Raw genomic sequence first — 13,368 nt, forward strand, 5'->3', positions numbered from 1 at the left:
ATCATCAGTTCAGAGGAGGTCTTCAACAAAGCTCAGATATAGTTTCTTGGAACTCTGAAAAATACTTAAAAATTATGAGACAGCACTGGGTCAAACCCCAGAGCTAGTGCAGAAACTAGCATAAACAGCTAGAGAACAATTTAACACATATTTAAACAAGGTCCTTAAGAATAGCAGTTATGAAATACTTAAAGCAGTTAAAAAAATAAATAAGTAAATAAAATCTTGAAACAACACTTGTTTTCTAAGAAGCCAGCTATAACACAATAATATCAACTTATGCATAATGCCTATTAGCAATTAGTAAGTTCACACCATACAATTAGTACTCAGACCTCATGTTTGAGATAGAAACAGTCAAGCCACAGACTCTTGTCTAAAAATGTGAAAAGGTCCTGGTTTGTTCTTCTTTATAATTCAGCCATCCTGATCCTAAGTATTCACTGACCTTTAACTGCAGTAAACTCCTGCTGTAGGGTTCCTTTTTCAGACTCTGACAATTGGTTATTTCTTAATAGAATATGACTGTATTCTAGTAGGAATGGGACAGTAGAATACGACAAGTATTCCCTTGCCGCCTCTGACCGTAGGCCTTCACCCAGCTCAACTATGACTGCAACAGACTCCCGCTGCAGGGTCCAACTGCAGACCCAGACTGACCTCATAGCAGATTCCTCACAGCAGTAAGTGTCTCTCCCATTTGCTCAGTCTTCCCAAACTGTTCTTGCAATACCTTCAATTCCTTCTTCCTCAGGATCTTCTCCTGACTAGCTATCCCATTCTTTTATCACACTCAAAACACAGCTGTGACATCAGGGGTGAAGTCCATGGTTCTTCAGACTGTGCCCCATGTCTCCTCAGACTGTCTTGGGTTGAAAAATGTAACCAAAAATGCGTATTCTATTTTCATCTGTTGAAACCTGTTGGGAGATATTGTTCTTCTCTCCTCCTGCATCCATCCTCCTCCTCCACCCATCCTCCTCCGAGGGACATCACCTGTGAATGGGCCATTTAAGGCCTCTCACATGACTAACAACATTACTTCATTCCATTGTGAGATGCTCCACCCAGTGGGAGGAGCCAAAGCCTTTCCACTGGCATAAAACCTGCAATCCCAAACACTAATGCAGCTGGTTTTTCACTGAATCTTTGGAGGAAGACTGGACTCATCTCGCCAGCATTGGACCATTTTTTTCCTACAGGATCATCTCTACTTCACAGAGCAACATCTGTTACTCTAGGAGGACTTATTTGGACTGCTTCCAACACCCTGACCAACAGGGTGTCAGGTCATATCTCTGACTCTGTCAGGGTTTTCTAGGACTTTTGTTTGTTTGGTTGTTTGTTTTTTGTACTACTGCATTTGTATTTTTTTTATATTCTTAGTAAACAACTGTTACTCCTATTCCCATATTTTTTCCTGAAAGCTCCTAATTGCAAAATTGTAATAATTTGGGGGGGGGGGGTACATTCTCCTTTCCAAGTGAAACTCCAGTTTCCCCTGACAGATACCTGTCTTTCCAAACCAAGACACAGATGCAATATATTTCCTAGTTCTGGGCCATTCCCCATGGCTCAAGGCTGTGCTTTCCCACGATTCAAGATCGTGTCCACCTGTAACCTTTTCTCTCAAAAAAATAGCAGTTGTAACTATCCAAAAAAGTTTAGATAATATATTCCAAACATTCATGTAATCATAACAGTAAAATGAAACAAAAAGGGAGATAAAACTATGAGCTCTTTCACCAAATGAGTTGGAATCTGAAAAACAGGATAGAAGCAAAATGAGACTGCACTGACAACCCAATCCAAAGCTGAGAAGACACACAGCATCCCACAGCAAGGATGGACAACAGCATCCCACAAAGAAAAAATACTAGAGAGCTTATCTACCACTTAGAAGGTCCTCAAGAGCTTCCACCCTCTGCTCAAGTTCAAAAACATCAACAGACCCAGAGAACCCCTAGAAAACAAAGAAAAGCCCAAACAGCTCTGCCTCCTGCACAGCCTGCATGGTCATAACCCATGGGCATCAGGAAGCATGAAAAAGAAAACACTGAACAATTCACCAGTAAAATCTATAATAACTCAGACTGAATAACACTCAAACTTGGTGTAAACAAATTTTGACAGTAATAAAGCTTAACAAAATTAACTCAATAAAACTCTGCCCTAAAAGGACTTCAAATTAATAGTTCAATTATTACCTCAGTAAAACAGAAGGTACTTTTAAGAAAACTCAAAGTCAACCATTACACTGAATACAACTATGATCTATATAAAACTGGGATAAAACCTTGTCTAGACTTACTAATCTTGAAACTTAGCAGACATGAAATCCACCAAACCAACCCATTAAAACTTAGCCTTGCTCAATTTACCAGAATCATTATACCCTTGGACCTTATGTAAACACAACTTCAAATTAATATCTCCAAAAGTTATAGATACATCAAGATGTAGCTTATTCTATTGTTATAACATCAAACAAAAAAAAAAAAAAAAGGAAAAGTGACCAACCCGTAAAAGAAATAACATGATGATGTACTGGAGGGATAAAAGTCACAACAAGCATATTAAACTCCTAAGTAATTTAGTTATGAGAAAAATCCATGGCAACTGCAAATTTCACAGAAACAGAAATTTTGTAAGATTTCTGTCACTAGCCAAAGGATGGTTGTAATAGTTCGTTTTGATTTCAGAGTGCAAAAAGAGGCAAAGAGAACTTAGTTCAAATAAAATCAATTGTATCTTTATTGATACACACAATTATGCGATAGAAGAGAAGGGAAAGGAAGAGAGAGAGAGAAAAGAGAAAAAGGGGGGTCATAGCTACCGACAAACAGACGAGAGTCCTCGTGATGCTGGAGCCAATAGACCACCTTCACAGTCCTCGTGGTGTGCGTCAATAGATCCGTCGTCCACCGGGGAGGCCTCAGAGAGTCTCCTCTCTGGGGTGATTGTTATAGTTCTTTTTCGAGGCAAAGGGCAAGATGCCAGGAAGGGGGGGAGGTCTCGTGGGCACTGCAGGTGTTTTTTCACAATAGAGGGAGCGGTGCAGCCCAAGCCTTACAGCAGGTACGGTCAGTACAGAAACAGCAAACACGGCCTCCGCAAACACAGCCCAGGAACCGTAACAGCGTCCATTGTTCATGTGCAGGTCTCTGAGAAGGGCGTCTCGGTCCAATAACAGCAGCTGCAGGGAGAAGCTTGGATCCCACCTCAATCAGGCCAGAACTCCTGTGCTGCAGCCCAGGGTCCTTGGGGGTCTCAGCCTCTGACAGTCGTGAGGCAGATGAGGGATTTTTGGATCGACTGTTACAATTTCTTAGAGTGCAAGGTTACTGAAAAAAATATAACACCAAGTAATTTGGCAGACTGCTGAACAGCTGAGTAGCTTTTCACGATTGTATTTTGTGTAATTTCATCTGGCAAGTTCATTAGCGTTCTTGTTAAAGAAATCAGACCTATGTTAAATCTTTGATAGGTAATAAGGCACTGCATTTACTGCTTTCTATCTCTCCAGCAACTGTAAAACTGTATAAAATCAGAAATCAGTCAAAAAACAAATTTAACTTAAAAAAACCCCAAAACCTTATATCAACACATTTTCAAGGCACACAAACACAATACTTAAAGCCTCATTAAATAGAATTAGTCAAAACCCACTCAGCACTGGAGAGGGGGGGCCATGCTGCCCGCAGGGAAAAAAGAGGAGGAGGAGGGGAAGAGAGAAAAAAACTCCGGCCGCTGTAATCCTGTAGTCGCTGCGGTGAAAGGAAAAACAAACAAATGTCGCTGTGTTGTGCTCACATCCGTAGGGATTAGATCCTTAGCTCTGGAATGCCTGAGTAACGGTGGCAGTGGGAGCTGTGTGGAACCAGTGCGACCCGCTCGGCTCTGCCCGCTACAGTTCCCATGGGGCTGCTGCATCCTCGCCCCCCCCAAACACCTGCGATAGAAAAGTGGAGGGGAAAAACAACACAAAGAAAACCTTTTAAGACCACATGTAGCAAAAAGGGGAAAAAACACCAAAACCAAATATGGAAAAGGTTAAAAAGACACAAAGCGTTTTTGTTTCCCACCTCTTGCCCCGGAGCCAGCGGAGAGGGGCCGCCGATCCAGGGGTCGCCCTGGCAGAGCTGCCAAGCTGTTGAAAAGCCTGCACAGAGACCAGGAGGGAATGGCATTGGAGCCTTGAGCTCCGGGAAGGAGCTGTGAGCAGGGAATGTGTTCCAGTCCCTGCTGTCTGCAAAGCTCGAGCGTTCCATATGGAGCTGTGAACTGACGGGTGCCCGCTGTCTGGGGCTTTCTGGAGGATAAAACTCAGCCACGCGGAGCTGCCTTCTTCTAAAAAAAACCCCTATACTTTGAACTTTAGACAAGCGTCTTCTAACAGAACTTAGAATAATTTTAAATTAATCAACATTTCAACTCAATAAAAGTTAATTTGAAGAGAACTTATGAAATGCTGTAATAACTCCACAACTCAAAAGTTGTAAAGTAGGTAGGTAGTTTATTCAGCACTGAACGCAAGGGGAGAGCAGCATCCCAAATCTTGCCTGCCCCCATCTCCACAGATTCCCTATTTATTCACAAAAATCATACATATTCTATAATGCCTATACATATTCAGTATCTATCCCCGCCTATTCTCCGCATGATATGGAAATTAGCTGCAGCTGCACAGTCTGCCCTTTTTATTGAGTCGGTGATCTTTAAATGAGTCTGGGGCCTGAAGGGATGAAGGCTCAAACGTCTTCATCTCTGTTGAACTTTCAAACTTGAGTGTCTCCGCATGCGCAGTTTCCTTTTGTTTCACATCTTTTGGCAAGCTCAGCAGTTTTTATCAGGGGCCCCTCTGTATTCTGCAAGTTCATCAAAAATTTATTCTCTGGAGGATCCCCATCTAAGTTCCATATAAGTAAAATAATGAATACCATATGTTCATATATATATATTGCCTAAGCTAAATTCCCTTTTAACTCTTAAATCTCCTGTTTCAATCCCCCCTTTTCTAGACACCAGTAAATTCTTTTACTTGATACCAAGCTCCCTTTCTCCTTTTCTATGATATGCATCTCTCAGTGCTTTACCATGAACTGTTGTCAGTGAAGTTAACATTGCTATTCATTGCAACATTCTCCAGTTCCAAATAAGCATCACAAAAGACAAAACCATGCTTGTGCTAATCAGGATCAATAACACAATGGTTGGATGAACTAATGCATTAAGAAACCCAGTCCCTGTTGGTGACCATCCAAAAATTGCATCCCACTTTTGGTGAGATGTTTCTGTTTCCAGTCTCTTAAAGACTCTTTGTATGGCTTCTGTGTCATGATGTATGGTAATCAGAGTCTTTCTTCCCATGTCTCTTATTTCTCTAAGAATTTTCTTCAATTCCTCATATTTCAACAACTGCTTGACCAAAGTTAAATTCATCCCTATAGGCACAGGGGATATTTCCTGTACCGTAGTCAAATTTGCCTTTATATACTGATGGGAGATCACGGGTGCTCGATATGAGAAGTCACAGCCCTCAATTCTGACAAAATTACAAATGCATAAATTGGATTTGATTTTGTTTATGATTAGCTCATCCACCACTATTGTGGGGCATGGTGTCCTGAGACATACACAGCCCTGACCTATGTACACCAGTGAAGTTGTTTGGTTGACTGTACGAACCTCGAAATGACAAATACTTTGGTCTGTATCCAGGCAAGTATCTTGATCATCATTTATGTTCCCTTCACATATAAATCCTAATTGTTCCCTCATGGCACAAGACTCCATATTAATAGTCTTCCATTTTCCTTTAACTTTCCATGCCCACATCCTGTGCTCAGAAGGATATAAGATAGTACCCTGATGGTTTAGTCCTAAGGCAACTATTGGGTGTATCAGACTCACTGACACATTATGCATGGTTAAAACAAAGGCAGTTACCATGCTTGTTAGAGGATTATAGGTGAAATTAACCAGGACCCACCATGACTGAAGTTCTCTCTAAATCAGAGGCGTGATCCCAAACAATTTTGCAAATGTCAGCAGGGAATGTGCCTTCACTACCTTCTCTAATAATTGAGGCAGCCACTGACTGCATCCATAATTGTGCTTGTACACATCCAAGGGCCAGGGACATGTTTTCACTAGCTTTTCCCATGGCGTTTACTATTAACCCATGATTTTGTTCTTCTATGCCTTCCCATTCTGGTAATATTTTAGTTTCCACTGACTAGTACCTAATGCTAGTAGAGAAGATTGCAAAGGTTGTTGTAATTTAACTATGTCACTGCCAGTTGCAGTCAATTTGTTCATTATTACCTCTGAGTCTATTGTATTCAAAATCCCCAGTCCTGTTCCTAGTATCCCTGTAAGGTCTCTTTTCTGCCTAAAAGCATCAGGTGCACGTTTCTCCAACCGAGTAGTCTAATCCATGAAGGAAGTCTTAAGGAAGGGGGTGCATTCTGATTGAATGGCAGAAGCATTTACTTGCATTTCCACTTCTACTCGCTTCAAGGACCATTCTGGATTCAGTAACAGCCGTTGGATCCCCACCTTCTTGACAGCTTATGGCCCAATTTTCATGACTATAGGCTGGATTACTTTCCCTAGGGTGGTTTGAGCTTGAGTAATTTCAGGTTCCTCTGGTCTTTGGGTTGCCGGATTTATTTCTTCCTCCTCACTTTGGGGGTCAACACAATCCTGAGTAATGTTATAGTCCAATCTATACCCCCTAACTCTACACCCCTGTATCTCAAATCTAAATGCGGGACAATCAGACAAGCATGTTTCACAGCATTCAGAATCAATTCGGAGTAACTCCATGGGTTTTTGGTGAGACCCATGATATCCAATCTGAATAAATGCATATTCACAGCCCCAAACATTTCTACCTTCCCAAACTTTAGCACCGGTAACCTTCAACATTTGGTACAACAGTTTAGAAGAATGCGCGTTGTACACTTTTCCTCAACAAACATGCCTCCCGATAATATGGTATGAGCGTGGTCTTTCATTGGCTTCAGTTATAGTTATGGCTACCACCATAAGAGATACAATTTTCCATGCTACCATTTCTATCCAGGGTCTATTCATCTTTCCTGAGTAAGTTTCAATTTCAGTTCGTTATCACCCAGCATTGCTTTCCAAGGGGCTCCTGGAGCCTTCTTCACTCACGTATGATGAATCCAAGCGTTCTGTTTTTTAATCTTAATTGCAGTAAACATGGTAAGCAGTACTTGGAACAGTCCTTCCCACTGTGGTTCCAGGGTTTTCTCTGTAAGAGACTTAACATAGACATAATCTCCAGGCTGTATGTTATGCACTGGCCCATCTAACCCACGGCTCCGGGTTCCAGCCATGTTTTTCGATTTTCCTGAATTGTTTACTCAGGACTATCAAATAGGAGGTCATTGTCTCTTCTCCAACTTGGGTAGAAATTCCCTTTGATACCCCATATGGTCTCCCATAAAGCATTTCAAAAGGGCTTAACTTCTCTCTTGTTCTTGGCTTAGTTCGAATTCGCAATAATGCCAATGGGAGAGATTGGGGCCAAGGCAAATTAACTTCTTGCCCTAGCCTCACAATTTGTTGTTTAATTAAATGATTCATTTTCTCTACTTGGCCACTTGACTGAGGATGACATGGAGTATGGAGTTCCCAGTTTATACCCAAGTGGCGACTAACTTGCTGTACTATCTTTGAAATAAATTGAGGTCCTCTCTCTGAGGATATAGTGGCTGGAACTCCAAAGCGTGGTATTATTTCTTGCAACAGTGTCTTAGTTACCTCCCGAGCTTTTGCAGTTCTGGAGGGGAAAGCTTCTGGCCATCCTGAAGAGGTATCTGTCAGTACCAGTAAATATCTATACCCCCCTTTTCTTGGAAGTTCTGAAAAGTCAATTTGCCACTGCTGCCCAGGTCCCTGACCTATTCCAATTTGACCAAGTTTTGGTTTGGGGGTATTTTTAGGATTAGTCTGGAGACAAAGATCGCACTGTCGAGTCACTTGAGTGACAGTGGTATAAAGATTTCTAGCAATAATCTTTTCAACTAGATAGTTGTACAGAGCATCCACTCCCCAGTGTGTCTTTTTATGTTCCTCTCTTACTAGGGACCATAATATATGAGAGGGGACTACCAGTTTTCCTTCTGTAGTTACAGCCCATCCTTCCTGGTTATATGCTCCCTTTTGATCCTCAATCAATTTCTTATCTTATTGTATGTTGGCTTACCTTCAGGGACTATCTGTCCATCTGGAATCAAGGTTGCTTCAACAATTACCTCACGTTTTGCTGCCTGTTTTGCCTCTCTGTCCGCCAGTTCATTTCCGTCTTCCAATACTGAGCTCACCTTTTGATGTGCCTTAATGTGCATGATTGCTACTTTCTCAGGCATCTGGACCGCTTCCAGTAATCGCATTATCTCTTGTGCATGTTTGATGTTCTTTCCCTGTGAATTTAACAGTCCCCTTTCCTTCCAAATAGCTCCATGTGCATGCACATCTCCGAATGCATATCTCGAGTCGGAGTAGATATTTATTTTCCTTCCTGTTGCCATCTCCAAGGCCCGGGTTAAGGCAATTAACTCAGCTTTCTGTGCAGAGGTATTTGTAGGTAATGGTCCGGATTCTATTACCTTCTTACTTGTGGTAACTGCATACCCAGCGTATCGTTTCCTGCTGATGACATAGCTACTTCCATCAGTGAACCAGGTTTCTGTGTCATCAAAAGGGGTGTCCTTTAAGTCTGGACAGCTGGAGTAGGTGGCTTCAATAGTCTCAAAGCAGTCATAATGTACCAACTCTCCTTGGTTTCCACTGAGGAAAGAGGGTGGATTGACAATATTAGTTACCACTATTTCCACATCATCTTGTTCTACCATAATGGCTTGGTATTTCAGGAACCTCTGTGAGGATAGCCAGTGTCCTCCTTTCACTTCTAATACTGCAGACACTGTGTGAGACCAGTACAGTAATTTTCTGGCCTAAAGTGAATTTACATGCATCTTGGATATTTATCACAACTGCTGCTACAGCTCTGAGACATCCTGGCCATCCCTTGGCTGCTGCATCTAGCTGTTTGGAAAAGTAGGCAACTGCCCTTTGGTATGGGCCCAGGTTCTGTGCCAGTATTCCCAGGGCGATCCCCTGTTTCTCATGGGAAAACAGAAAGAATGGTTTACTCATGTCAGGAAGTCCTAAGGCTGGGGCTGACATAAGAGCTTCCTTTAACTGGGAAAAGGCTCGGGTGGCCTCCTTGGTCCACTGGAGATCTTTATTCCCTTTTGCTACGAGTTCATACAAAGGTTTAACAAGCAACCCATAGTTGTAGATCCATAATCTACACCATCCTGTCATTCCCAAAAAGGTTTGCAGTTCCTTTATGGTCTGGGGTTGTGGGGTCTGGCATATTGCTTCTTTACGATCTTGCCCTAGAGTCCGCTGTCCAGCACTAGCTTCTTACCCTAGGTAGATCACCTTCTGCTTTACCATTTGAGCCTTTTTCTTTGATACTCTATACCCTTGTAGCCCCAAAAAGTTTAAGACTCACCGTCCAAGCCCCACATGCTTTTTCTGTCCGAGTGGGTATTAGGAGGTCATCTACTTACTGCAGTAGCTTTCCTTCTTCTGAGGGGGCGTCCCAGGCCTCTAAGTCCTTTGCGAGTTGTTCTCCAAACAGGGTCGGCGAGTTTTTGAAACCCTGGGGGAGCACTGTCCATGTGAGCTGGGTTTTAAGTCCACTCCTACGGTTCTTCCATTCAAAGGCAAAAATTTTCTGACTGGCTTCATGGAGAGGGAGGCAAAAGAAGGCATCTTTCAAGTCTAAAACAGTGAACCAGGTTAATTCTGGTGTTAAACATGTCAATAGGGTATATGGGTTTGCTACCACCGGGTAAAGATCCTCAGTTATTCTGTTAACAGCTCATAGGTCCTGTACCACTCCATATGATCCATTAGGTTTCCGAATAGGCAAAATGGAAGTATTAAAGTCAGATTGGCATTCCTTTAGTAGCCCTTGTTGTAGGAATTTTTCAATCACTGGCCTGATTCTTTCCCTGTCCTCTTTTCTTAAAGGATACTGTTTAATCCTGACTGGTTGTTTTCCTTCCTTAAGATTGATTACTATAGGAGGTGCATTTTTTGCTCTTCCCGGCACATTAGATGCCCATACCCCAGGGAACACCTGATTAACAATTTCCTCACTGATTTGTCCTTCAGTCTCAGTGGCTGTTAATATTAAACTTGACACTTCAACGTATTGTTGATCATTTACCTCCAGGATAATCTCCCCATCCTTAAAGATAATAGTTGCTTGTAATTGTTCTAATAAGTCCCTTCCCAAGAGAGCCTTTGAAGACTTAAAAATTTGTGAGTGCCCCATTGTTTCCCAAATGTATATTTTAGTGGTTTACAAAAGTAAGCCTTTTCAGATTGACCAGTAGCCCCTTGTACTATAACATAATCTTTTCCCACGGGCACCAGAGCTCTATTCAATACTGAGTATGTTGATCCCCTGTCAACTAAAAATTCTACCCTCTTTCCTTCTTCCCCCAGCTTCATTGATATAACCAGGGGATCCTCTGGGGTAGGATCTCCCGGTCCTCTTCAATCCTCTTTGACACCAGCAATCATTCCACTTCCTTTGTCCCTCCTCCATTTGGGACACTTACTTATTTTTCCAGTGTCCAAATCCTCTACAGAAGGCACATTTATCCTTACCCAATCAGGGTGGACCTCCCTGATGCTGGCTTTGTCTTCCTCCTCCTTTCTCTGGTCTTACTACTGCCATGAATTTGTTCATATTCTGTTTATATGCTTCTCTATTATTATACACCCTTCATGCCTCATCTACTAGTTTTTCCAGGTTCCTTACATCAGGCCCTTTTAATTTCTGAAGTTTGCACCTAATATCTGCTGTTGATTGGCCCAAAAATAGGTGTACTAATTGTTGAATCCCCACATCTTCTCTAGGATCTAAACTCATATAGCAGCACATTGCATTCCTCAATCATTCCAAAAACTCGGATGGTGATTCAGAGGGACCCTGTTTGACATTATATAACTCTGACCAATTTTTGGTTTTAGGAATTACTTGTTCCATCCATTTTGCTATCCATTCCTGATAACCTTCTATCTTCTTCATGTCATCTTATTTGCTTGATTTCCAATCTGGTTTCTGAAAGGGGAAATAGTCCTTTACATCTAATTGTTGGTCCCTATAATAATCCCCTGCTAAATCTGCTGTTTTCAAAACTAACCACTTTTCTGTCTCAGTTAGTGACTCCAGTAGTAATTGTATGTCAGACCAGTCTGGGTTATGTTGTTTAATTAAATAACGCAGACACTGTGCTGTAGCTGCTGGATCATCATGGTAGTTCTTAGCAACCTTTTGCCATGATTCTAAATCAATACTTGAAAAAGGTGCTTTAACTATTACTGGGTTCCCATCTGGTCCTACTGCCTCCCGCAGAGGTGCTATCACAATCTGTTGTCTGGTCCTGGATGATACTGGACTGCTAGGGGGTGATCTGCCAGGAGATGGTCTCCTACGGGATGCTCTGCTAGGAGGTGAGCTACTAGGAGATGATCTACTGCCGGATGCTCTGCTAGAGGTTGAGTGAGCCTCTAAATCTGCATCCCTTTCTTCCTCTTCCTCCCCCTGTCTCTTAGGAGGAGATAGCAGTAGATTGAATGGGTCTTCATCCTGATCTTCCACCCGGTATACCTTGTCTGATTTTATACATCTCTGCCTGATGCTACAGGCTGAACAACATCCCTTTAATTTCTCCTTCTTTGCTTTATTTTCTTTTTCTAAAGCTAACACCAGAGAGTCACGAGGCGCCCTAATCCCGTAATCCCTCTGCCATTCAGGGTGGTCTCGGAGAGAGAAGAACATATCACAATATGAGACTTGGCTCCACTTGCCCTCCCTCCTTAAAAATAACATTAATTGTAACAAAGTATTGTAGTCCAATGTCCCTGTGGGAGGCCACTTTACATCCTCGTCTAATCTATATAAGGGCCACCACTGACTACAATATTTAATACGGGTGGACTTATTTTCAGTGCCTCCCGTTCCCGCAACTTCCTTCCAATGTGCTATAACACAGCCTAACGGTCTGGCTTTAGGAACTTCTATGCTCTGCCCAGCTCCCATTATCTCTTTCTTTGTGCCTTGCTTTGCCCCTGTCCAAGTTTTCCTCTTGGAACATTATGGTCACTCTCAGTAATTTCTCAAGTCAGAATTCCAACTCTGCTGTAATTATATCCTTTGACACAAGATGGCAGTGTTGTATCACAAATGAACTAAGAAAAATACTTCAATACATTGCCTGGAAAGAGGATAGTGATAACACAAAGAACCAGGATAAAATTACAGTAAAAACAACAATAGCATGACAACAAAGCAGAGCACAACAACAAGGCAGGACACCACGACGAGGCAGCAATGTAAGTAGCAACAAAGCAACATTAAGACAGAAACAGTAAGACAGATCTACTCCCCCGTTTTTTCTCAATATGCAAACCACAAACTTAACACACTCGAATGCAAAGCATATCACACTTACGATTATTCATGCTTTTTATCAACACTCTGCTCACTTGTATCCCACTCTACACAATACTCCTGCTTTCTTTCACCCAAAAAACTAGATTGGAGTAGATAATTCCTCACTCCACTCGCCCCCTCTCAGGACACGTTTCAGTCACTCCCACTTTTTGACACTCTTACAATGCCCGGGCTCACACACACTACCTTTAGCTCTGATAACGCAGAAACAGGAATCCACTCGATCTGTGTTCTAGGATTGCTTTGCGGCTGCTCTATCAGTCAGTGAATTCCTTCATTGGCCTCCCCTTCCTCCCTCCTCCTTCCCCTAAACCTGTGGGGGATGAAGGAGCGGCACAGGTCCTTCCTCTGGCTGCACTATCAGCCAGAACCTTGCAAGCCTTGCCCTAGGGACAGCGTTGTACACAGGACGTCTCCTGAGATTTACCAACAGCCCTCCAACCTTGCGTATGTACGTCTTACAACCCCCTTAAAGTAGACACATACCGTTTGATCCGCATACCAGGGGCTCTTATCTGTAGCTGCTGTAAGTGAGCCAAGGTCACAGAGTCCTCCTCCAGGAAACTCCTGGTGGAGCCTTGCATTCCTCCGTTCCTTAGCCCGATTTCTGCAGACAGACAGAATTGTCCCATCTGCTTTGCCAAATGAAATGCGGTAATAACTCCACAACTCAAAAGTTGTAAAGTAGGTAGGTAGTCTATTCAGCACTGGACGCAAGGGGAGAGCAGCATCCCAAATCTTGCCTGCCCCCATCTCCACAGATTCCCTATTTATTCACAAAAATCATACAT

At 42.5% G+C, this 13,368-nt stretch overlaps 1 protein-coding gene across 1 annotated transcript; it reads right to left on the reverse strand.

Annotated features, from left to right (window-relative positions):
- Positions 1-2,730: 2,730 nt before the first annotated feature.
- Positions 2,731-13,161, reverse strand: LOC134564842 (uncharacterized). Its single transcript, XM_063424063.1, has 4 exons — positions 13,064-13,161; positions 9,615-9,917; positions 8,240-8,823; positions 2,731-3,952 (listed from the first exon to the last, which is right to left on the reverse strand). The coding sequence occupies exons 1-4, from the start codon at positions 13,159-13,161 to the stop codon at positions 3,825-3,827; spliced, it is 1,113 nt and encodes a 370-aa protein (XP_063280133.1). The 3' UTR covers positions 2,731-3,824.
- Between the last annotated feature and the right edge of the window lie 207 nt (positions 13,162-13,368).

Source organism: Prinia subflava (assembly GCF_021018805.1).
Source record: "Prinia subflava isolate CZ2003 ecotype Zambia chromosome W unlocalized genomic scaffold, Cam_Psub_1.2 scaffold_22_NEW, whole genome shotgun sequence".
NCBI classification, from domain to species: Eukaryota; Metazoa; Chordata; class Aves; order Passeriformes; family Cisticolidae; genus Prinia; species Prinia subflava.